The sequence below is a fragment of the Neophocaena asiaeorientalis genome, unplaced genomic scaffold (assembly GCF_003031525.2).
Source record: "Neophocaena asiaeorientalis asiaeorientalis breed wild unplaced genomic scaffold, Neophocaena_asiaeorientalis_V1.1 scaffold59, whole genome shotgun sequence".
NCBI lineage: Eukaryota > Metazoa > Chordata > Mammalia > Artiodactyla > Phocoenidae > Neophocaena > Neophocaena asiaeorientalis.
In genome coordinates this window covers 5430091-5455995 of record NW_020174268.1, presented here as the reverse complement: position 1 = coordinate 5455995, position 25905 = coordinate 5430091, and the positions used below count along the sequence as shown (strand labels likewise).

At 34.5% G+C, this 25905-nt stretch overlaps 1 protein-coding gene across 1 annotated transcript in view; it reads right to left on the bottom strand.

Moving 5' to 3' along the window:
- Positions 1-25905, bottom strand: part of RB1 (RB transcriptional corepressor 1) — a 126677-nt gene that overhangs the window by 76596 nt on the left and 24176 nt on the right. The window contains exons 3-9 of the mRNA XM_024755424.1: positions 19789-19904; positions 15803-15922; positions 8769-8807; positions 7704-7771; positions 5063-5173; positions 2556-2698; positions 304-381 (exon numbers count right to left, since the gene is read on the bottom strand). Coding sequence (XP_024611192.1) covers positions 304-381; positions 2556-2698; positions 5063-5173; positions 7704-7771; positions 8769-8807; positions 15803-15922; positions 19789-19832 — 603 coding nt within the window. The 5' untranslated portion in view covers positions 19833-19904. The remainder of the gene's footprint in view (positions 1-303; positions 382-2555; positions 2699-5062; positions 5174-7703; positions 7772-8768; positions 8808-15802; positions 15923-19788; positions 19905-25905) is intronic.

The window sequence follows — 25905 nt, the reverse complement described above, 5'->3', positions numbered from 1 at the left end:
AAAAAAAAAAAAAAAAAAAAAAAAAAAAGCCTACATTCTGATTTTTGAAACATTTTAGTACAAATCAACTTCTAGTGCTAACTTTTAAATGCTGCTTATTTATACATTTGAGCATAAATGGGTTCAAAAGGGGTTTTTTCTTACTATATAAAGTTGATTCACCACAATTCTACTTAGATTCTTTCCTTGAGTAAAAAATATTTAATATACAGTAAAGTGATCTTAAGAAATTTAGGCAACTATTCCTCCCTTGCTGAAGTCCCGAAACACATTAATTTTTTATTACGTTTTCTTTCAGATTACCTCTGGAAGTCCGTTAGAAGCTACAATTCCAAGAGAATTCATAAAAGGTATAAAATTTTTGAAATAAACATTTTTCACCTGAAAAAGATAAAGTTACATGATAATTAATTTTTTAAAAAAAAAATCTGTCACTATTAACAATAGAATGAAAGTGCTAACTAACATTTTGATCAATGAGTTACATTCAACCCAGTGTGATGCTTATTTATAATTAATTCAATTATTCACTTTTTAATTCATGTGAGGCAGATTTTAGGTCCTAAAATGGAGGTGCAGGGGGGAATTGTTAATGAAATGGGATTTATAAGAAGAAAATCCATCGAAACCAACTTCAATATCCCACATTTAACAAATGGTGAAAATATGGGAGCCTCAAAAATATTAAGCGACTTCACCAAAGTTACACAGCTAGGAAGTGGCAGAGCTGGAATTGAAACCCAATCTGTCTAGCATCAAAGCCAAGACTCTTTTAATTTCTCTACACTGCCTCTGATTTCTCCCCAAAGCATATTTTTGGGCCACTTCACACACATACCTAGCTTAGGGAATATCGAGTCAATTATTTCAGCATAAATTTAGGAAAATGACCTGCTTTTATAAGAAGATAATTTCACATACAAATACCCAACAATTCTATTCAAAACCCAGTGAAAATGTTTTGGTCATTATGCAGTTTCACACAAAAAACCCTACATTTAACATGGATAATAAAGACCGTCCTTGGAAAAGCTGGAGTTATACCCCTAACTATTTTACACTGGCAAAGTGTTATGGAATTTTAAACAACTTACTTTTCTTCATTTAACTTCCTTTTCCAATTTGCAGTCTACATTTATTAAGGTAGAATAATTTAATATCTTCCTATTAATAAGTTCGTATCTTCTGCTTCACAAAAATGCTTTAAGAATTAAGCTTCTGTAATACATATTAGTATTGTTTTCTAATTAATTCCCACTGAACTGGAATAATTATAAGGTGGGTAGTTCTATTTAACCAATTAGTGTGACTAACCAATAATTATATAACCATAAATATAACTAACCAATAGTTATATAACTATAAATGCTACATGTAAATAATCAAATGTCAAATTAATATGAATTACCCCAAAAGCTATTAATCACCTACACTTTACATAATCGTTATTACATTCTAAATTATAGAAGCATTATTTAAAATAAAAAGGAAAAACATGATTTATTCCGGATTTTTGAAATGCAATTTTATAAGTAGTTCTAAAATACAGAGAACTAACAACCAGGAATTAGAAAACTGCATTTATTCCTATTCGTTACCTTGAGGGAGTAAGCAACAGACTGGAGTAAAAAAAAATATTTCAACTACATTTGTCAGCTTATTAGCAAAGATAATTTGTTATTCTAGAAAAGTAAATATATTACATGTGTAAAGTTGATACAGCTATATGTCTATATCTATATATTTGTTAAAATTAATAAAAGCCACAGTGCTAAAACCCAGATATCTTGATAAATCATTCCAACACTTCTTAAACTAGATTTTGAGATCATACCCCCAATTCCTTCCCAAAGTTGACAGAGCAATTTCAAAGATGCAACATTTCACATAGCTAGCTAGTGGTAGTGAATTTTGGACAATATAACAGTCTATGAGAGAAAGAGCACGGCACAGTGAAAGAAGCACTGGTAGCAGATGGTCCAAAGCATAGACTCTGTTAGTAATCAGCTATCAGTCTCTAGAAGCTTGTTTATTCATTAGTAAAAGGAGGCCAAGTACATTACTTGTAAGATTCCTTCCAATTCTAACATTCCAGATTTTATTGACAAGATAAGCAATTCCTGGGTGTTCATGTATCCTCTACCAGTCATTAACATCTGGTGTGATATTTAGAAAAAGAGTAACTACAGAAGGCTAAACAGAAACTTAATGTTGGTATCACTTAGCACTAAATCAAAACACTAGGGTTTTCTGAGCAGGATACTTGAAAACATTAGGCGTATCAGTAACCACAGAGGAATCAAAGAACAAACACATTTGAAAACTATTGCTTTAATCATGTACATTTCAATGATTCCAGAGTGAGGGAGCTATTCTCTTTAAAATCAAAGTAACTGAATATAAAAATTAAACTTTTTCTAAATATTTTGCTACTGCAAAAGAGTTGGCACTAATTACAAAAAGCAAGCTCATCATAAAAGAATTAAATACTGTTAGGAAGAACTTACATCTAAATCTACTTTAACTATTTTAAAGAAATCATGAAGTTAAATTACCTCATCTATATTACATTCATGTTCTTTACAGAGAACTTCAATAATTCTTGTATCATTTTCTAGTTGTTTTGCTATCCGTGCACTCCTGTTCTGACCTCGCCTTGGTGTTCGAGGTGAACCATTAATAGGTATTACAGCTGTTTCTGTAAAAATGGTAAATTAGATAAGAACAATTGCACATTCCACTGTATAAAATAATGAAGTATTCTAATTATAACTCGGAAGGTCAGAAATAATCTTGGTAACATTCTGCTACTTTTATTATTAGGCTTCATTAAAAAGCTAACAGCTTTATTTATTGAATATCTACTTTAAGTTATATACTGGTAATAGTTGCTACCATCCCTATTCTCTTCTGCCCCCAACTAGCCCAAAAAGAAATTTAAAACTCCACAGACAAATATGAAAAATGCAAGGGAAATAGCCAACTTATAAACTAATATTAAGTGTATCCTACTAGTCTGCAAGGGGAAAAAATGTTTTCTATCTTAAAAGAGCCTTAAAAATAATAAGCATGTATGTATGGATTCAATTTGTAGATACAGGATAAAAAATAAATTTTTTAAAGTTTTAGCAAATAAATTATGATGCTTTTAAAAAATTAAGCATACAAATATACTCATGTGACACTAAATTGTAATTTTAAAAAATCCCCTGGATTATTTTGAGCATTTCAATTCAAACTGAATGTGAATATAGCTATTAAAGAGATTACAGATGACTAAGTATAAAAAGTATTAACTGCCTCTAGGCCCAACAAACAACTTACAAGAAACTGACAGGATAGAGGAACATGTTAAGACTACACCATAGGATGCAATCACTAAAAATTAAACCATGGAAAACTCAACAGAACAAGACCACCTGATTATTTAATAAATAAATTACAAGAAAAAAAGAGAAAGATAGATGGAGGAGGAACTTTTTAAGTCTTAAAAGCATACCAACCAATCACAAAGTAGAGATCTTATTTAGATTCTGATTTAGTCAATATGTAAAAATTTTAATTACTTTTATAAAACAATTGAAAATATGGACACTTACTAGATATTTGGTGGAATTAAAGAATCACTATTAATTGATTTTTAGGTGTGAGAATGGTACTGTCATTATGCTTTTTTAAAAGACTTTATCTTTCAGAGATACATACTGAAATTTATAGGGATGAAATGGTATGCAAAAGTGTGCTTCAAAATAATATCGCTGGTAGAATTGAGCAGTAGATAGGACTATGGGTTGACCATAAGTTATGCATTGAGGGCAGGTGATAAGTACATGGAAGCTTATTATACACGACTTTCTTTTATGCTCACTGAAATTCTTCATAATAAAAAGCTAATTGCAAGTTTACCATAGCCAGTTAATTCAACACCTTATCCTGCTTTCTATTTAACATGGCACTTACAGAATTAAATGTACATTTGAATTATCCAAAAGAACAAAGGCTGTCAACCTAAAGTTATATATCAACTTATTAAAGTTATAACATTTTTTAAAAGTGAGGAAAAGGCATACAAAGGAAATTTTTAAAGATTCAGAAATTTTAAAAATATATTGTTTTATATTTTTTCCCCTCTGTTTTGCATGTGGTTTCTGCTAAATGACCTGCCTTTTCTGTCAAGCCATGTTCAACATCTTTTCAAAATTCTGCTTCATTTTTCCAGGAAGTTATTGTTCACGAAGATTAATCAGGCTTCAGCTTTTCAGCCACTTCAACACTTTGAGACTTCCATGTTTTGATCTTTCCCCTATTATTTTTAGTATTACTAATACTGTCAACATTTTAGGAGCAAGGAATCAGCTAAACCTTAGTTAAGTTTACATTTCTCTATAGTGTATTAAGTGATTTTAAATCCTACTCTACATGCCACCAAAGGGAGCAATTCCGTTCTAAGAGGAATATACTTGTCTTTGCTTAATGCTACCTAATTATTTCAGCAATAGCTATTATTTAAATACACCTCCCATCTCATCACCCACTGAAGTGGATCAATTACAGTTTATATGCAAAAAGAAAGTCAGTCACATAATCATTATAGCTTCCAATAATAAAAATTTAGTTAATCCATTTCTATAGAATGGGTTACTCTTCCCTGTGCAGTCTCATTCATATCTATGCCTTGCCTCTTGATTTTCTCTTTACTGGGAGTGCAGTCTCCCAACTTACCACAACACTCAAACCCTAACTACTCCTTCAACACTCAGTTCAAATGCCACCACTTTTTTATGGCCTTCCTTGGTCTTTCCCAGCTGGGAAAACTTTCTCATCTCCTCAACTCTCATAATATTGGCTATATTTTGGCCCAGACTATTTTCAACCATATACTCTAATTACTTGCTTACTTATCTCTCCTTCTATATCTTATACTACTTAAGGGCAGAACCCATGTCTGATTTCTTTTTTATCATTCCCTTGGCTCTAGAACCATGTTTTGGATCTAGTGTAAGTCCATAAAAAAATGTTGAATGATGAAGTAGGAGGGGCATAAATTACTTAAAATACTTACTGTATGGTTCTTTGAGTAATGCGGGAGGTGAGAGTTTGATAAAATAGTCAAGGACACACAGCATTAACTGAAATGAGATCACCAGGTCATCTTCCATTTGTAAAACTTGCCCTGAAAACAAAGAAGGTACACATCTTAAGGTAGAGATTGAGGTCTTTAAGTCAGGGAAAATTGTGGGTATGGCTGTATCCATATATTCATTTATGCAACAATCACTAGAAGCATGTTAAAGATCTTTTTTTTGTTTTTTTGCAAAAATTCAGTCAGATTTGCAACATGTAAAAATATATAAAGTTATAAAATTATAAATGGGGACTTCCTGGTGGCACAATGGTTAAGACACGGGTTCAAGCCCTGGTCTGGGAAGATCCCATATGCCGTGGAGCAACTAAGCCCGTGTGCCACAACTACAGAGCCTGTGAGCCACAACTACTGAGCCCGCCTGCCACAACTACGGAAGCCCATGTGCCTAGAGCCTGTGCTCCACAACAAGAGAAGCCACTGCAATGAGAAGCCAGCACACCACAACGAAGAGTAGCCCTCGCTCGCTGCAACTAGAGAAAGCCCACACAACAAAGACTCAATGCAGCCAAAAATAAATACATAAAATAAATAAATTTACTAAAAAAAATTATGAATGAAGTGTAAGTCTACCATGAGAATTTTACATTTAGGTATTATTATAATAATTCAGTCCCTATGTCTAAATTTATTTTGATTTTTCCTTCTTTAAACTCACTTTCCAGTTTTGGTAAGAGTTATAAAATTTACTACCTCTGAAAATCATTTTGAAGAATGATACACGCTAGTCTTCAGTTCTATTTATTTATGAAACCTCATATATTTTCAATTTCAACCCACTCCAAAATATTAAGAAATAACCAAAGCCATTAGGAAATAATAAAATTAGTACATAATTGTAAAGTCATCTATAAAGCAATTATTTAGCACAAAATCCTAAAAGTTCATATAACATACAACTAAAGAGCTGTATATTTATTATAAAGAGCTGTATATAAGGAAATTAATGCATATAATAAACACCTAAGAAAAAAATAGTGTAGCTACACAAAATATACAAATCATATAGCTATGACACATTTGCTTATGGCTCTATGTTGTGCAGTATTTTTAAAAGAGAAGTTTAATTTGATTCATTTTCTATCTTATTGGTATCTGACTGCTAAACCACTAATAATCCCAATACTGAAGGTATAGAAATTTTCTGGTTAATGTATTAAATCTCAAATTTTAAAAAAAGGAATTCTTCAAATATTCAAGGAACAAAATGGGGGGGTGGTAAATTAAGCTAGCCTCAGATTTCTCAACAGCAATGTTCAATTCCAGAAAATAGTGTCCTGAGGAAATAAAAACATGATACAAGAACAGAATACTCGGGCTTCCCTGGTGGCGCAATGGTTAAGAGTCCGCCTGCCGATGCAGAGGACGCGGGTTTGTGCCCCGGTCCGGGAATATCCCACTTGCCGCGGAGCGGCTGGGCCCGTGAGCCATGGCCGCTGAGCCTGCGCGTCCGGAGCCTGTGCTCAGCAACGGGAGAGGCCACAGCAGTGAGAGGCCCGCGTACCACACACACCCAAAAAAAACCCCTGAATACTCAACCAAGTTGTCCTTCAAGTCTAAAGACTACAGACATGGTTCATAAACATGTCAAACATAGAAAACATGGCGCCAAAAAGGCTTTTTTGAAAAACTCCTTCACGGTAAAATCTAGTCAGCTAGGGATAGACCAAAATAAAGAACTCAGAAATGGAGAAGCTATGATACAGGAGTGACAATAAGCTTAGAATCCATTTTAAATACATAAATGAGACAAAACAACTGTGATAATTATAATTACAGAACAGAATGTAAATATTATAATCTTTGGTAATGTAATGATAACAAAAAAAAGCAAATCTGAAAGTAGGGAATAGGAAGGTGACAGGAATAGTAAGAATTCTTTTTCTTCAGAGCAGATTAATACATATTGCCTTAACTCAAAACCCAAAGTTAAATAAAGATTCTAACCTCTTTAATGTTTTCATAATCTTAGAGAAATATTTTAAGAAATAACACTGCTTAAGTGACAAAACATATAAATTTAAGCAATTCCTTCCATTTCTCTTATTTTCTTCTATAAAATTTGAGTAAAATTAATTTTTATATTTTAAACATAGGACAATATATTATTTTTAGAAACTTATATATATGTTTGTGAGTGCACTCATCCACCCACCTTTTTTAATCAGAATGTTACTCCAGATACATTTTTGTGCATACAACCACATAATTTTAATGATTATTTCTAGGTGGGTTTTGGGTAATTTTTCTACATTTTTCTTTGCACTTTGCTGTATTATTTGCATTCTTTATCATGAATATATATCACTTTTATAAAAACAGTAACATTATTCTTAAAAATAGGAAAGAATGAAAAATATTAGAAAAAGAAATGAAATGAGACATTTTCAAGGTTGCCTCCAATATCAGAATTACAAGAACTTGCTAACAGTTAAAAAGTCACACAAAGAACTAGAGGGAAGGAGGGACAATATTAAATAGAATTAAAATTTTGAGCTTACTCGAAAGAATTATCAATTATTACATTTGAAACATTACTATGTAACAAACATGACTTTACCTTTAGCTAGTAAAAACGTGAGCCAAGAAACTTTTAGCACCAACATAGAATTTATTTCCGTAGATAGCCTAATAAACAAATAGAAAGAAGAAAAAAAAACTCACACTGTTTTCCAACTACACCGTTTTTTTTCATTTTTTACAATTATAGACCAGAGTTAATCGCATAATAGAATACAGTCCATCTTAAATGCACAATTTACACATGAATTCAATTTGTCTCAATTCAGTTAGTGTTTTCACCATGTTATTTATATTTTCCCAAAGTAGTATACATTTTTTAAAGAAAATATTGAATATCTTCTACTGTAATCTAAAAATATGCACAGAAAGTGGTATAATATGACATACATGGTTTCCAATTAATGCTTTTCTGCTCTCTTTTCTAATTAAAATCAATTTTCTGTAAGCAGAAAAACAGAGGTTTGGGTGACTCTACCAAATTAACACTATGTCTTCATAAACGTTAAGTTATTCACTTGTTGGAATTAACGAGTGGAATTAACAGAGTTAATTAATTAATACACAATTTCCCTTTGTATCAATCATCTTCAGTATTATTACTTCAATGAGGCAGAAAATCTCACATACTACTCATTCTGTTTCCGAAGAAAAACTCTAGAGCTCTTACAATGTTATACTGTTGGAACATGTATCATGCATTTAAAAAGACTACTTAGAAATTTTAATATAGAAGTTCATGTTTATTCTTACTCAAAAGTTATGCTCTGAGTCTTAGTTAATAAAATGTCTATAATATACTCTGAAAAAAGATTTTGTCAATGAATTGGCATTTTTCCCAGAGCTGGTAAAATGTTGCTCTGAATTAACTTCGACCTTATTAGTTCTCCCTTGTAGTAAAAGGCATGTATTTCATACCACTTTCTTTGTGAAAAGATAAATAATCCGTATAGGGCTTAAATCTATGACCTTAATTTATGAAGTATCATAGAACAGTCAATCAAACTAACCCTGAAACTATCAACATGTTTGGGATTTTTCCACAAAAATCTCTAAAAAAAAAAAAACCCCAAAAGTGCAAAATAACATACTCTGAGGTACTTACGAACTGCTGGGTTGTGACAAATATATAAGTTCACATGTTCTGAAAGGAAGAAATAATTATGTTAACATTATGGCTTTTTTAAAAGTTACTTTTAAATTTTTTTCATAATTTAGAAATCAGTTTTATCATGCTTTATTCATCTTATTTTAAGAAGGATACATTTTTTCTCAAGTACAGCATTATAAAACAAAGTTAAAGTAGATGTTTCCAATTTATGACATTTCACATATCACTGTAATATCTAATTACAAAAAGACTGGATTCGATATGTGCATTTCTAACTTGGAATACATTCTGTAATTGAACCTTGATCTGGTTAGAATATCAGATCAGGTCATAAAAGCTTATTTAACTAATAGTGTCACTGAAATAACACAACTGAAAGTACTACAGTAAGTCCCCTATACACGAACCTTCAAGTTGCAAACTTTTAAAGATGTGAATGTGAGTTTACACGTCCAATCATGTAAGTGAGTTCACGAGTCTGGAGTACACTGTCACCTGTGTGCATCCTCTACAAGTGGTTGTGCTTTGTGTACTTTACTGTACAGTACTGTATAGAGTACAGTAGTACAGTATCTTTATTTCAAGGCCAGGATGTCTGGAAGCAAGCGTAAAAGCAGCCGTGACGTAGCTGGTACTACTGTACTTTTCAAGGTACTGTCCACATAAGATTAAAAATGTTTTATTTTTGTGTGTTTGTTTATTTTTTATGTATTATCTGTGTGAAAAGTATTATAAACCTTTTACGGTACAGTACTATGTAGCCAGTTGTGTTAGTTGGGTACCTAGGCTAACTTTGCTGGACTTTACGAACAAAGTGGACTTACGAACATGCTCTCGGAATGGAACTCATTCATATATAGGGGACTTACTGTATAAAACCTACCTATTTAGGACAATGACTTCTGGAATGGTGGAGAAGGTTCTCTGCAGACCTGTTTCCTAATGTAATAACTACAATTGGTAAAACTATTTTTAAAAAACCATTTAAAGTCTCTGGAAATTTTCCTAAGGGCATACAACAAAAAAAAGGAAATATTTCTTCAAGAAAATCTACTAAATCTTGGTAAGAACAATGACAGTCTGTAGAATTCAAAGCAAAACTCATTTCCTCGTCCTCTCCAGCTCAGCATAACAAAGCTCTACCCCTGGCAGGTGTAGCCAAGACACAGGGCTCTTCTCTCTCCAGCTCCCAGCCTAGAACTATCTCTCTGGGAAGAGTAGGCTCCCAGCATTTCTCATCGCCCCCAGATCTGTGTTGCAGAAAGTCTATCCCAAGCAAGAGGAGCTGAGAGGTCTGGGGCTCCTGTCTTCCGCTTAGCCGCCACTCATAGGGTAAAGTTTTACTCCAGGCACAGAGGACATCAAAAATACTGACTTCTCTTGCTGAGCAGCTCATAGGACAGAGGTTCCAGCCAAGAAAGGCAATCTGGGAAGACCAGGGGCTATCGCCTCTTCTCAGTGCCATACTCTTAAAACAGAGGTATCACTCCAAGAGAAGAGACCACTGTCCCCATCCTGACCTCCCAAGCAGTGGCACAGAAGTGGTGCCTAGGGGAGAGGCAGACCCTAAGAACATAGAGCCTTGAGCTCTCCCCAAGGGAACTCATTTGGAATGGAGCGTGGGGATGTTCAAGAATAAGAGAACTGTTGAAAGCAATACAGACTTTGGTGGAAGCAAGTAAGAGAAAGCCAACAGATCTTACGAGAGCAAAAAGCTAAATCTTAGATCATCTAGGAGAGAACCAGAGAAAGAAACAGCTAAGAATAGCTCTCTTAGTATCAAAATAAGCCTCAAGGCTAGCCTCAAATACTACTGCAGAGGGAGCCAAATTTAATTGGATTAGACTGTAAAGCAACTTGTGACCCAGAGCATTGTCAAAAACAATAAAGCAGGACTTCCCTGGTGGTGCAGTGGTTATGAATCCCCCTACCAATGCAGGGGACATGGGTTCGAGCCCTGGTTCGGGAAGATCCCACATGCCGCGGAGCAACTAAGCCCGTGCGCCACCACGACGAAGCCTGTGCTCTAGAGCCTGCAAGCCACGACTACGAAAGCCCGCGCACCTAGAGCCTGTGCTCCACAACAAGAGAAACCACCGCAATGAGAAGCCTAGGCACTGCAGCAATGAGTAGACCCCACTCACTGCAACTAGAGAAAAGCCCGCGTGCAGCCACGAAGACCCAAGGCAGCCAAAAATAAATAAATACATTTATGAAAAAAAAAATAAAGCAATCAGTTGGCAAATAGTGAGAGGTAGCAACTAGGTGTGATATCAACAGAGGCAGTTAACTTAAGAACAGGGAAAGGATAGTCAAAGAGAACCCAGCTAAAACCACTGTCAGCTCTGAGTGACTACACACCTGTCCAAGGCTACACTAAGGAGCAAGATCAGAGGCTCCACACTGTGGGAGAAAAAGACTTCATTGAGATAGTACAGCTAAGCCACCAAACAAATAACAAAGACAAAACAACAGCAGCAAGCCCCACAAGAGAAAAGAATCAGCTCCCAGAGTTACTACAATGTTATAAAAAATGTCCAGTTTTCAAAAATAAATATGAAATATGCAAAGAAGCAGGAAAGTGTGACCTCTACATAGGGAAAAAAGCAGATAACAGTAATTTTATTTAAGAGAACCAAAGTGTCAGACTTAACAAAGACTTCAAAACAGCTATTATAAATATGTTCAAAGGACTAACGGAAATCATGCTTAAAGAAAAAAAGGTATGCTGACAATGTCTCAACCAACAGAGAATTATCAATAAAAAGACAGAAATTACTTTAAAAGAACCAGAGGGCAATTTGAGTTGAAAAGTATAATAACCAAAATAAAAAATTCACTAGAGGGACTCAAAAGTAGATCTGAGCTGGCAGAAAAAAAGAAGCACTAAACTTGAAGACAGATCAAAAGAGATTATGTGGTTTAAAGAACAAAGAGATAAAAGAAGAAGAAAAATGAAGAGGCTCACAGAAGAGGCTCGCCAAAAAATATATTGGTGTATTTTTTGGACACCAAAAGATACACGAGTATATGTGTAATGGGAGTACCAGAAAAGAATGGAGAGAGAGAGAAAAAAAAATTTTTGTAAATAATGGCTGAAAACTCCCAAGTCTACACATCCAAGAAACAGAACCACCTCCAAGTTGAATAAATGTAAAGAGATTCACACCTAGATATATCATAGGATAAATGTTGAAAGACAAAGAGAAAATCCTGAAAGCAGCAAGAGAAAAATGATCCATCATATACAAGGGAACACAATAACATTAACAGGTGACTTCTCAACAGAAGCAATGAAGATCAGAAGGCAGTGGGATTACATACTCAAAGAAAGAAAAACAATGTAAACTAAGACTCATATATACAGCAAAACTACCTTTCACAAGTGATGGTGAAATAGATAGTCTCAAACAAAAACAGAGAATGTGCAAACTCATCTTATAAAAAAATAGTAAAAGAAGTTCAGGCTGAAAACAAATGACCCAAGACAGTAATTCACATCCACATGAATAAACAAAGAGCACTGGTAAAGGTAATTATGTTATTATGAAAGATGGTATAATTACATATTTCTTCTCCTTTCTTCTCCTAATTGATATAAAATATAATTGCATAACACAATATGTATATATTGTATTCTTGGGTCTCTAACACATGAAATGTAATGTGTTTAACAACAGCAGCACAAAGAGGTGGGTAGGATCAAAGCTGCGTTGGAGTAAACACATGACACAAGATGATAAATCAAATCCATGGAAACAAATGAAGAGAAGACGAAATGATATATAATAAAGTTAATATAACGAACTCTATATACACTTGCTCTCCTTTATACTGTCAACTACTTTAAAAGACATACAACCCAAATGACTATAAGTAGATGAATGGATAAATAAAATGTGGTATAGGCATACAATGGAATATTACTCCATAATAAATAGTAATGAAGTATTGAAACATGCTACAACATGGATGAACCATGAAAACATGCTAAGCAAAAGAAGCCAATCACAAAAAATATGTAGATCAAAAATTTACACAGAGAAAACTACTATCTTATATAAAAAAAGCAGATGGTAATCAAGAGGGAATTTTTATAATTATAGAAAATATGTTTAATGTCAGATGCATTGTTTTATATCATTTTGTAATTTAATGTAACTCAGAATAGAATGTTATCATACAGTAAAGATAATGACATACAATATAAATCTATGCTGTCTAATATGTTAACCACAAGCTCCTATGGCTACTGAACACCTGAAGTGTTTTTGGCTAGTACAAATGAAGTTGTGCTGTAAATGTAAATTACATACCAAAGTATTAAAAAAAATACTTAGTATGAGAAAAAGAATGTAAAACTTCTCTATTGGTTTCATGTTTTCCTGTTGAAATATAATTTACCTAACATAAAATTCATCATTTTAAAGTATATAAATTCAGTAGTTTTTAGTACATTCACTTTGTCATGTAATCATCACCGTTATCTAAAATTTCAATCACCCCAAAAAGAAACCCCACATCTTTTAACAGATACTCCTCATTCCCTTCACTTCCCATTCCCTGGCAATCACTAACCTATCTTCCATCTCATGGATATGCCTGTTCTGGACATATCATTAAATGAAACATGTGACCTTTTGTGTCTGGTATCTTTCACTTAGCTTAATGTTTTCAAGGTTCATCCGTATTGTAGCATGTAGCAGAACTTTATTCCCTTTTATGGCTGAACAATATTCTACCATATGGATAGATCACATTTTGTTTATCCATTCATCAGCTGATGGACATTCAGGGTTTCCACTTTTTGGCTATTATAAATAATGCTGCCATGAACATCTGTATACAAATTTATGTGTTGAAATTTGATATTTTGGGATATATGAGTTAAATAAAATGTTAAAATTAATTTCACTTGTTTCTTTTTACTTGTCATGCAGCTACTAGAATATTTAAAATATATGGCTTGGGCTTCCCTGGTGGCGCAGTGGTTAAGAATCTGCTTGCCAATGCAGGGGAGACAGGTTCAAGCCCTGGTCCGGGAAGATCCCACATGCCACGGAGCAACTAAGCCCGTGCACCACAACTACTGAGCCTGCACTCTAGAGCCCACGAGCCACAACTACTGAAGCCCATGTGCCTAGAGCCCATGCTCCGCAACAAGAGAAGCCACCGCAATGAGAAGCACGTGCAGCACAACTAAGAGTAGCCGCTGCTCGCTGCAACTAGAGAAAGCCCGCGTGCAGCAATGAAGACCCAACAGAGCCGAAAATAATAAATAAATAAATAAATATATATATGGCTTGCATTTTTATATTTCTATGTGACAGCATTAATGTAGTTAATAATAGCTTTAAAAGCTACTGTTTATTTAGCATTTAGTATGTGCTAGGAGGTGAGCTAGCCAGTAACATTATCTTACAATTACTCTGCAAGGAGAGCATTATTAGCTATATTTTACAGATTCAAATTGAGGTTTAAAGACATTAAGTACGTTTCCCTAGCTCACACAGTCAATGAATGACAAAATTATTAATATCTAGATCTGTTTAGCTTTTTAAAAGTTATCATAATCACTACAGCACATTGCCATATATACACATATAGTCTACCCTGAAATAAATAGGCTTTAGTATCACAGTTAATCTTCCCAACTGCTCTTCAAAAGATGGTACATATAAGATAGAAGAAATCCTATTGATCTACTTCAAGGCCAACATACACTAAATTATCTCATATAACTAGTCAATAAAAATTCCAAATCTCTTTTGCAAAGGCCTGAGTGATCTTTTAAAGGCCAAATCTGACTATGTCACTCTCTAGCTTAAAATCTATGACTCCCCATCTCCTGCTGGGTAAAGTCCAAGCTCACTATCAGTCTAATTCCCTCCTACCTTTTAGCCATTAGCAATATCAAAATACTTTACAGTACTGCTCTGGCTTTGCACACATGCTAATCACTCTGCCTAGGATACTCAGTCCCAGTCTCCACATATTTTGCTTGCTGAGTTTCTATCTATCCTTTAAACCCTACTCAGACATTGCCTTCTTCTGTAGTTTTTTCACCCCATAATTATTCTTCTTACCTTTAAACATACACAGTATTTTGCCCACTACATAATTTCTACTTCTTACAAATAATCCTCTACAGTAGCGCATCAAATGATTATTGCACTTATTTTTATTAAAAGATAGAATTTATTTATTTACCATAAGCTAATTGATGATCATAGTAGCACAAGATTTTACATCCCTAGCATCTAACACATAGCGGGTACTAACAGTCACTTCATTAATGCTTGGTATAGTTTCTTAATTTATGTGGAGTAAAACAGCTGATAGGCTGAAGTTTCTTAAAGGATATTCCACAAAAAAACTACTTCTTCTAAACCACCGTGGAGAATACAAGTCATAGCTCAGTAGTATAGGTCACATACACCTTCCAGTGCCAACATGCTTTCTTTTTCTAAACATAGTATCACCATTAGGAAGAATTCTAAATTTAGGTCACCCTTCCATTCAGAGCTACAAGTCTTCTGGCAGAGAAGGCTAAAGTGGAAACTAGCTTTAAGTTTGTTAAAAAAAAAATGAGAACCATGAGTAAAACAAGTAATTTTGGAAGAAACATTCAGAATGAATATGATTGGACAAATAAGAAAGTTAAGAATATTAAGGGGACAGGGCTTCCCTGGTGACGCAGTGGTTGAGAGTCCACCTGCCGATGCAGGGGACACGGGTTCGTGCCCCTGTCCGGGAAGATCCCACATGCCGCGGAGCGGCTGGGCCTGTGAGCCATGGCCGCTGAGCCTGAGCGTCCCGAGCCTGTGCTCCGCAACGGGAGAGGCCACAGCAGTGAGAGGCCCGTGTACCGCAAAAAAAAAAAAAAAAAAAAAAGAATATTAAGGGGACAAATCTAAGGTGTAATACTTAATAACTTTACTAAGAATGTAACAGTTCCCAGAAGGAAACTAATCATGAACAATGATACGAAAAAGCAGGGTGTAACCCTAATAAAATTTGTACTTTACCTTTCTAATTTGCTGTAGAGTGCACACAACACATTATACTTCTTCAACAGTCTTGATATAACATTATCAACTTTGATACTGGTATCGATTTCTTTTAGTAAGTCAAAAAATTTATAGACACTACAAAGGAAAGAATAGAAAAAAGTGAATCCATAACTTTAAAAATTCATTTTGTTTCATTTTCAAAGCATAGACATTTCAATTCAAAACACTTGTTAGCTCTACACCAAATCACTATTATATATCGTTTAGAAGGAACTTAGATTTTGCATTTTACTAGAATTTAAAGAGGAAAAAAATCAACTAGTCTTCAACCTATACCACTATATCTATACACCTATGCCTACATCTACTTATCATCAAGAACACAGAAAAAAAAATAAGGGTTATAACAGACATATACATATATTTATTTCTGTATCTATCTATATGTTTTAAAATCACAAGTTCACATCCATTTACCCAATTCCAACACAAAAACTACAGGGTTCCTTCCAGTGTTTCCCTTTCCATATTCACAACTCTTCTTTGACAGTGAGAAACCTGGGACCCACTTATCTTTAATTTACTCATTTAATCAATCCTCCATATAAGTACCAAGCTACCCACTCCTCCACATGGGCACCCTCCTCTCCTGCTCAGACTGACTCTCCCCATCCTGGACTGCCCTCCCGCCTCCACATGGACACCATCCTCACCCTAGTAGGACTCTGACTCCTCACCCCAGACTGCCCTTACCCCACATGTGCCATGACTCCCTATACCAGCTGCCCGCACACCCTGCTTGGTCTCTGACATTGCACAGCAAGCAGCCCATGTCAAGAAGCCCCAGGCCCCTGGTGGATGACCTTCTCATCCCACTGTGGCTCTGGCATCCTTCTCTGGGCACCACAGTGCTCCCCACCACAGATGCACACACCTACTTTCTTCAGCCCACCAGCGGTTTTAGGACTGAATTGTTGGAGAAGGGAAAAGGGAAACTGATTAAAAATTTTAGGTTGTTTAAATAGTAACTTTAAATCATTGTTTATTGTTTTCTATAAGAATTAACCTATTTGAAATATCAATACATACATTTTTGACTTCTGAAAAATAGGGCGCTACAGATAGCAAGCATCAACTGCACTTCACATCCTCACTTCTAATCAAGTTTGTCTAAGGAGCTATACCAAAGCAGCTAACTGAACTACAGGGTAGTCACTAGACCCATCCATAGGCTGTCTAGCAACCAGTGAGTTACAGGCTTCATTCCAAAAAGAGGGCTGTACCACTCAGACATTTATCTTGGGAACTGGAAAAATAAAAGCCTCAGCTAATCAGCAGAGGGCACAGAACACAAAAGAAGGTTATGAAAAGTTCCACTGATATAGAGGGGATTGGGGCAGCCATGACAAGCTTTGTGGGAAAGCAAATAAAGGAGGAGTAGAAATGATACAGAGTAGATAATCACGATGCTGCTTGGAAAAGAAAAAGAATGGGGACTTCCCTGGTGGCACAGTGGTTTAAGAATCCCCCTGCCAACGCAGGGGACACGGGTTCAAGCCTCGGTCCAGGAAGATCCCACATGCCATGGAGCAACCAAGCCCGCACACCACAACTACTGAAGCCCGCACATCTAGAGACCGTGCTCCACAACAAGAGAAGCCACAGCAGTGAGACGCCTGCACACTGCAATGAAGAGTAGCCCCTGCTAGATGCAACTAGAGAAAGCCCACACGCAGCAACGAAGACTCAGCGCAACCAAAAATAAATAGATAAATAAAAATCGATCCTTTAAAAAAAAAAAAAGAATGGAGCTAACCTGCTGAGAAAAAGAAATCAAACTTAGAATGGCATTTATTCAGGAACCACTCTCACTTCCAGTTTTGAGATATATGGCAATACCTATCCATGGAGCACCATGAAAACTGTGAATTGTTACTAAAAAGCCGCCTTTTTCTAGGGGTAACTTAAGTGAGTCTCTATTCCTTCTGTAGTCCTCCTCTGAAGGAAAGAAGTGAAGGCAGGAAGGTGAGAGGAAGGAAGGCAGGCAGACAGGCATAAAAAGCCATAATTAAAACACACAGATCTGTAGATAACTACATATTCTAGGAGCAGTGCTCCATGGATTGATAATGGTCCATAAACTGTTTACCAGTCCACAATTAAATTGGGGGTAAACACTTAAAAACTTTTATGGCAATCTGACACTAATTTTAATGCCTGCTGAATCCAATAATAAAAAATTTAGTCCTGTGTTTAGTATGATTTTTGTTTCATTTTTCTAGTAATTAATTTATATTACTTATTTTTAAAACATCAGTCTATGACATACTGGGAAGAAAAGAAACTAGCCCTTCACCAGAGTACTTTTAAGAAGCAGTGGTTTAGATAACATTCCTGGATAGTTATCAGAACACTGAGAGATGCCCTAAGAAAAAGTTGTACCAAATACATTACTATAATTATTGTAGTGATATTATTTATGATATGCCCATTTTATAAATCAGAGTTACTCTATGACTACTCAGAGAAAAAGTTTAGGAAAATCTTTTCCAGGAAAATTCTTTCACCTTATAGATAAAGGATGTAATAGACTTTCTCTGTCATATTTATTTAGCAGTCTATGGATAGCTATATAACACTGTATTGCAGTCATCTGTTTAATTTAAACTGGATGAGATTCTTGAGGTCAGAGACTGTATCTCACCTCTATATCATTAGAACCTAGTAGAGTAACACAGTGCCTAGCAGTTGGTAAGTTTTGTTTCCTTCCCCCTTTTTGTTTGGGGGGGGCGGGTAATAGGAGGAATCTACAGAAAAAAAGAGATCAAGACCTCATCAGCACCTATGGTGTTACAGGCATTGACTCGAGAACTATTTACTTCTCTGATCGTTATAAGTTATTTAATTCTCAAAATTCTATCAAGTAGTTAATAATTTTTATTTTGCAGGAAAGGAAAGGAACCCAAGACTTCATAAGGATAAGCAATCTGCTCCAAGTCATATACCTTGTAAAATAAACCCAGTCTATCTTAACCCAAACATTCATTCTTTCTAATCCTCAGAGGTCACGAAAACATATGCTGAATAAATGAATAAATCAACGCAAAATTTTACCTCTATATTTAGATTATTTTTCAGCTATATAAAAACTATTTTGATTTAGTGATTTTAGCTAATAACGTTAAACTGTGAAATCTCTGAGAGGTAAACCAATTCATATTCAATAAGTTAAATATGAACATACAAGGCCTTTGTTTCCACATTCTATTTAGAGGTAATAAGAAAAAGTTACTAAAACATGCAACAATTTATCTCATTTACACAAAATACCAATTATGTCTAACTCTAGACGGTTTTATCCAAGAAAAAACATATACTACTATCTTTTTGGTAAAATTATTTACTGTTAAATTTCATAAACATACTGCAAAAGAAATGACTGGAATTCCCAGAAGGCTTCTCTTGACTTACTGGAAACAGTAAACTCCTCTTATTAGGCTTAGAAACTCAATACAGACTTTAATTAAGTAATTACAGGGACAAGTATTATAATAGATACTCAACTGAACATACAGTCTCAAAACATATATAATTATAATACCTATTATATTAAATAATCTTAAACTTTAATAAATCAACTAAATTCCTTTAAGATAGACTCATACTACTTTTACAAAGGTTTTAATATATAAGCCTACTTCATAAATCTTTGCTTTTTTTGTCCATTTTATCAACAGCTACAATTAAGAAAGTTTACAGATAGTGAGAGACACAATGGAAATTTTCCCAGGACAGAAACTGCTACATTTTTAAGAAAGTGTGGCAAAAATACACCTTCATTAAGGGCTCTAATGGAGAACAGGAGTTCACTGGTTGACCTAAGTTTTCTACGTTTTATTTAATTTTAGCATTTCCCACTAATTCCCTAAAGTCTATTAAAATGATAGCTCAGAAAAGCTATCTTTAATGGCAGAGGCCTATATTAATATAAGAAATTTTACCTGGTTTCAATGTTTTTCTGCAGCTCAGTGAAAGTGAATGGCATCTCATCTAGGTCAACTGCTGCAATAAAGATACAGATTCCCCATAGTTCCTTTTTCTTTTGAACATAACCTTCCTGGAAACAAAACAAGACAAAACAAAACAAAACAAAACAAAAAGGTTCAAATATTTCATTAAATCATTCACACACTGGATATTGTGCTAAAACTGTATTATATGCAACTTTTTTCTTATTCAGCATAACAAAATTAATTTGTTACTAAATCTTTATGAGGTCATATACTTGAGAGCATTTAATTCTACACTAGTAACAAACAAACTAGTTACAAAATTAGTAACTAAATTTTATACTATAAGGCAAAAAAATTACTAGAAAGGTCAAAAAGTTAAATTACAACTTTCTACAAAAAATCTAGGGGCCAGTCAGTTCTCTGAAGTAAATACTTTCATTTTTCAGTAATCCAATGTCATCAAAGCCAAGTTGAAAGATTTTAGGCTCCATAAAATGGACTCCAAAATTTTTTTTCTTCTAATTCACTTGTTCTTTTGTCAATCTATTGATTCAAGTCTTTTTTTAAAATTTTTAAATTATTTTTATTTTTGGCTGCCTCGGGTCTTTGTTGCTGCGCGTGGGCTTTCTCTAGCTGCGGAGAGCGGGGGCTACTCTTCGTTGGGGTGCTCGGTCTTCTCATTGCGGTGGCTTCTCTTGTTGCGGAGCATGGGCTCTAGGGCACGCAGGCTTCAGTAGTTGTGGCACATGGGCTTAGTTGCTCTGCAGCACGCGGGATCTTCCCGGACCAGGGCTCGAACCCGTGTCCCCTGCATTGGCAGGTGGATTCTTAACCACTGTGCCACCACGGAAGTCCTGATTCAAGTATTTTTTAACCTTATGAAATTCATATCTCTCAGTGCCCTAATTGCCTTCCTTGTAAAATGGAAATACATATATCACTTTGTAAGAATTAAATGAGATTATATACATAAAGCCCTTAGATCTGGCATATAACTAATATTCAATGAATGATGGCTACCACTATCATTAGAATATTTTTTCATTATCATTAAAATACTTTTTATCCCCAAAAATACACATCCCTATTTAAATATGTAAGTTTTATAGGTAAAATATGGATTATATTAAATTGAAAACAAAAGAAATACCAAATAATCTGATGTTCTATCAAACAGCTGGAACTGCTTATTACTCTTAATTGGAGATTACAATGGAGCTGAAAAGTATGTGATGCAATTTTATATTGTTCTGAAACCTCAATTATATAAAAGCTTTAGAAAAAAGAATTATTCTAGATTATCAAATTTTATGGATAATATGAAGCTTATCACTATCCAACTCTAAACTTTTCCTTAATTTTAGCTACTTGGGAAATAAATATTTTAAAACTTGTATTATAACTATACACCCACTAGAATTGTTAAAATTAAAAAGACTAACAATATCAAAGGTTGATAAGGATATAAAGCAATGGAACACTCAAACATTACTGATGAAAACGTAAAATGGTACAACCATTTTTGAAAAGAAGTTTGGCAAGTTCTTATAAAGTTATATACCTGCCATAGCACTTAGCAATTCCACCCCTAGATATTTATACCCAAGAGAAGTGGAAACTTGGTACCTGAATGTTAACAGCAGCTTCATTCATAAAAACCAAAAACTCAAACAACCCAATATCCAAAAACAAGTGAAGAGATAAACTGGGGTATATCCATTCAATGGAATGTTATTCAACAATAAAAAGGAAAAGTATAAATACACACAACATAGATAAATCTCAGTTATTACACAGAGGAAAGAAAGCCAAATACAGAAGTGTACATGCTGTGTACACTCTGATTTCTACAAAATTCTAGAAAAGGCAAACCTAATCTTTAATGTCAGAAAGTAGATCAGTGGCTGCCTGGGGACAGGAGTGGATGTGTGCTGGGGAATGATGACAAAAGAGAATGAGACAACTTTCTGGAGTAATAAAAAATTTTTAGATCTCAATGGTTAAATAACATTTGTCAAAACCTATTGAACTCTTCACTTAAAACTGGTTGATTTAGTGTATATAAATTATACTTCAATAAATTTGACATTGAAACTGGACTACATACTTACTATTTCTGAAACTGAACAACAAAGTATATGTTGCTTGACTGTTATAATGACTATTAAGTATGTTTTAATAAAATGAATGAACATAAACTCATATATATATATACACTTATAAGTATTTACATTACTATGGTCAATTTCTCAGGAACTACTAAGATGTAAAAGGTTGGTTGTCTCTATAATAAACAACTTCCAAACTACCATGATTTTTTAATTTTTATGCTTAATTCTTATCATGATTTTGGTTTGCTTCTTTGCTCAGGCTATCACCTGTTGAACCTAACTTCTCTCAGTGTGTCTTCTTTCAGCAACTCCAATCTTTTTTTTACTCTTTTAAAGTTGGGAAATGAAGTATTAAGATTGTTAAAATTGAGTATGTACTTTATTCATTTTTTTTAAATAGCAAATTTTATTAGGACATAGCAAATACGATTCAACATAAGCTCATTTGAAATGATAAAATGCCTAAATAAAATGTTGTATACATAGGTTCTGACTTTTAAGGACCTGAGGAACTTTCCTATAAGCAAAATGTGTGACCTTTATTTCAGATGATTTATAAATCTTGTTTTTGTTGTTGATACTGTTGATATTCTAGCTGCATCCCAATTAACTATATGTATAGATAAAGTGTTCTTTCTTCTTCATACACAGTTATATATGGAAGAAAAATAAATGTTCCTTCTAAACTTGAGAATATTAAATATTTTAATCACCTATATTTGATTTAGTTCTTTAGAGGGAACCATATTACAGATGAGATCAATGTTATAAAACCAAATGATTCATGCACAAATATTTTTGTTAATCTATGTGAAGAAAATAATCAGTTTCCAATTAACAGAGTCCTAGAAGTAGAATTTCTACATTAAAGTATTTAAGATTCTAGATATAGAATTATATATAGAGATAGAGACAGATATGGAAAGGGCTTGCATTTTAGTTGTAACCTATAACATCCACTTGGTCTGATCTTATATCTGGATGCCACCAAAATTTGCCAGAAGGAAAAAATTTACAAAGCCATGAAGATGAGAATCAACTACAAAATCCTACTCTATAATCATTCTGTTCACTTTTTAAAATAGTAGATTATACTGGAACACAAATAACAGAATTTAACACAAAGTCATCTGATATGATAAATGCCTAAACGGAAAACATCAGCCTAACCACCATATTTGCAATCATTTAAAAATCATAGGGCTTCCCTGGTGGCGCAGTGGTTGAGAGTCCGCCTGCCGATGCAGGGGACACGGGTTCGTGCCCCGGTCCGGGAAGATCCCGCATGCCACAGAGCGGCTGGGCCCGTGAGCCACGGTCGCTGAGCCTGTGTGACCAGAGCCTGTGCTACGCAACGGGAGAGGCCACAACAGTGAGAGGCCCGTGTACCGCAAGGAAAAAAAAAAAAATCATATATCTTCATATAGTTTTCTTTGCCTCTTCCAGTTTGTTTTTTAATATCTTCCAAAATTTGATATCTCTAATAATTTTTAAAGAAATACTCATTTAAAAAAAAGAAGAAAAAAGAAATACTTGTTATGCAACTGCCATGGTTTTATGACTTTGGGGATACAGTGATGAAAACAGAAACAAACAAAATTCCCTGTCTCCCTGGAACTTATACTTTTATTTATGTTAAGAACATGCTTTTTGGTGTCAAACATTCAAGAGCTTGAATACTCTAGAGGTATAACTGAGCAACTTGCTTAAATCCAATTAGACCTCAGTTTCTACTAAAATAGAGATGATAATATCTAATCAGAGTCACTATGAAAATGAACAGTAAGGACGCTTTTTATTTTTATTTATTTATTTTTTGGGCCTCACGTGGTGGCATGCAGGATCTTAGTTCCCCAACCAGGGTCAAACCTGTGCCCTCTGCAGTGGAAGTGTAAATTCTTAACCACTGGAATGCCAGGGAAGTCTCTGAGGATGCACTTAAGTAACAGCACGGTGCCCGGCATTATACTCATTGAACCACAACCATCATCAGCAGCACTATTATCAGTGAATCTAGCACTCATTCCTCTGTATCATATCTGTCTCAATACTATCCGTAATCCACCCTTCTCCACACCAGAAACATCCATTCCTGGGAATGCTAAGGAATGCTGGAGGGGTGTGTGTGTGTGTGTGTGTGTGTGTGTGTGTGTGTGTAAGAAATCATGTTTATTGACCTCCAGCCCCTGGAAATCACTGATCTGATTTCAATTCCTTTTCCAGAATATCATACAAATGGAATTATACAGTCTGTAGCCTTTTTCGTCTGGCTTCTTTCACTTAGCATAATGCTTCTGAGGACTCATCCATATTGTTGTATCTATAATATTAGTATTTATTCCTTTTAATTGCTGAGTAGCACTCCATTGTATGACTACGCCACAATTTATTTATCTACTCCAACAGCTGAATACACTGCTATGAATAAGGCTACTAACCCTAGCCTTAAATATCCAACTACAGATCTTTAGGTGGATGTATGTTTTCATTTTTCTTGGGTGAATATCTAAGTGAGGAATGCTAAGTTCTATATTAAATACAAGTTTAAGTTTATAAGAAACTAGTAAACTGTTTTCCAACGTGGCTGTACCACTTTGCATTCCCACCAGCAACAAATGAGAGTTCCAGCTGCTTCACATCCTTACTAGCACTTAGTTTTTGTTTGGCTGTTCTTGCCTGTTTTTTAGCCATCCTAGTAGGTATGTAATGGTACCTTTTCCCAAGGACTAATGACATTGAGTACTTTTTCAAATCTTACTTAACATCCATATCTCTTCTTTGGTAAAGGGTGTTTTCAAATCTTTTGCCAATTTTCTATTCAGTTGTTTGTCTTATTAAGTTGTAAGAATTAGTTATACATTCTGGATTCAAATCGCTTAACAGATTTGTGTTTTGCAAAAATTTTCACCCAATCTGTGGCTTTTCATTTTCTTAAATATTGTATGCCAAAGAGCATAAGTTTTTAATTTTGATGGAGCTCAATTTATTACTTTGCTTTATAGATCACGCTTTTGGTGGTGCTATCTATGAAATCTTTGCTTAACTCAAGGTCACGAGGATTTTCTCCTATGTCATCTTCTACAAGTTTAGATCTACGATTCATTTGAATTAACTTTTATAAATGGTGCAAGATAGGGATTAAAGTTCTTTTTTTGCATATGGACGTCCAATTGCTCCAGCATCGTTTGTTAAGAGGAATATCCTTCCTCCACTGAATTACCTTAGCACCTCTGTGTGCAAAGACTGACTATATATGTGTGAATTCTATTTCTGGATTCTCTGTTCTGTTCCACTGACCTGCTTGTCTTTCTTTTTACTAGTACTACAATGTCTTGATTACTGTAGCTGTGTTTTGTTCTTTTTTAGTTCAGTTTGATTCAAGATTTTTAAATCCGTAAAGGACATCTGATTTACTTCTAATTGTGCAGATTAAGAAATTAAAGACTAGAGTGTTGAGACTTGCTCAACACAGCCAGTCGATGCCACAGACCTAAAACCCAAGTTTCTTAACACTCAATTTAGTATTGTTCCATTTATTTAAGAATATTTCCTTAATTACATTTCTACATTGATGTTCCTAACATTTTCACTACTGAAATCCTTAATCTCATCACCCCACTAAGAGTCTTATACTCTTAACTACTTTACTATTCCATACTCTTCATTTCTATTTTACTGAGAAGGTTAGAGAATCACAATACCAAAAGCCTCGACATTTTTCTCCAAGTCAAATAATTTCTAAACACCATAAACTTCAGTCTTCCTCCAATGTCTCTGCATCTTCAACTTCCTCTTCTGACTTTAACAAATGGACATTCTCCTCCACTCTCAAATTAATATATCTAATCCCTCCGTACCTCCCACTTTGGATCACACTGCCTCTCATCTCCTTCAAGACCTAGTTTATTAATGCTTCCCTCTGTCTTCTGTAATTTCTCTAACACTTCTTTCTAAACACGTATTTCCCTTAAGATAAGCTTGCACCACCTTAAAA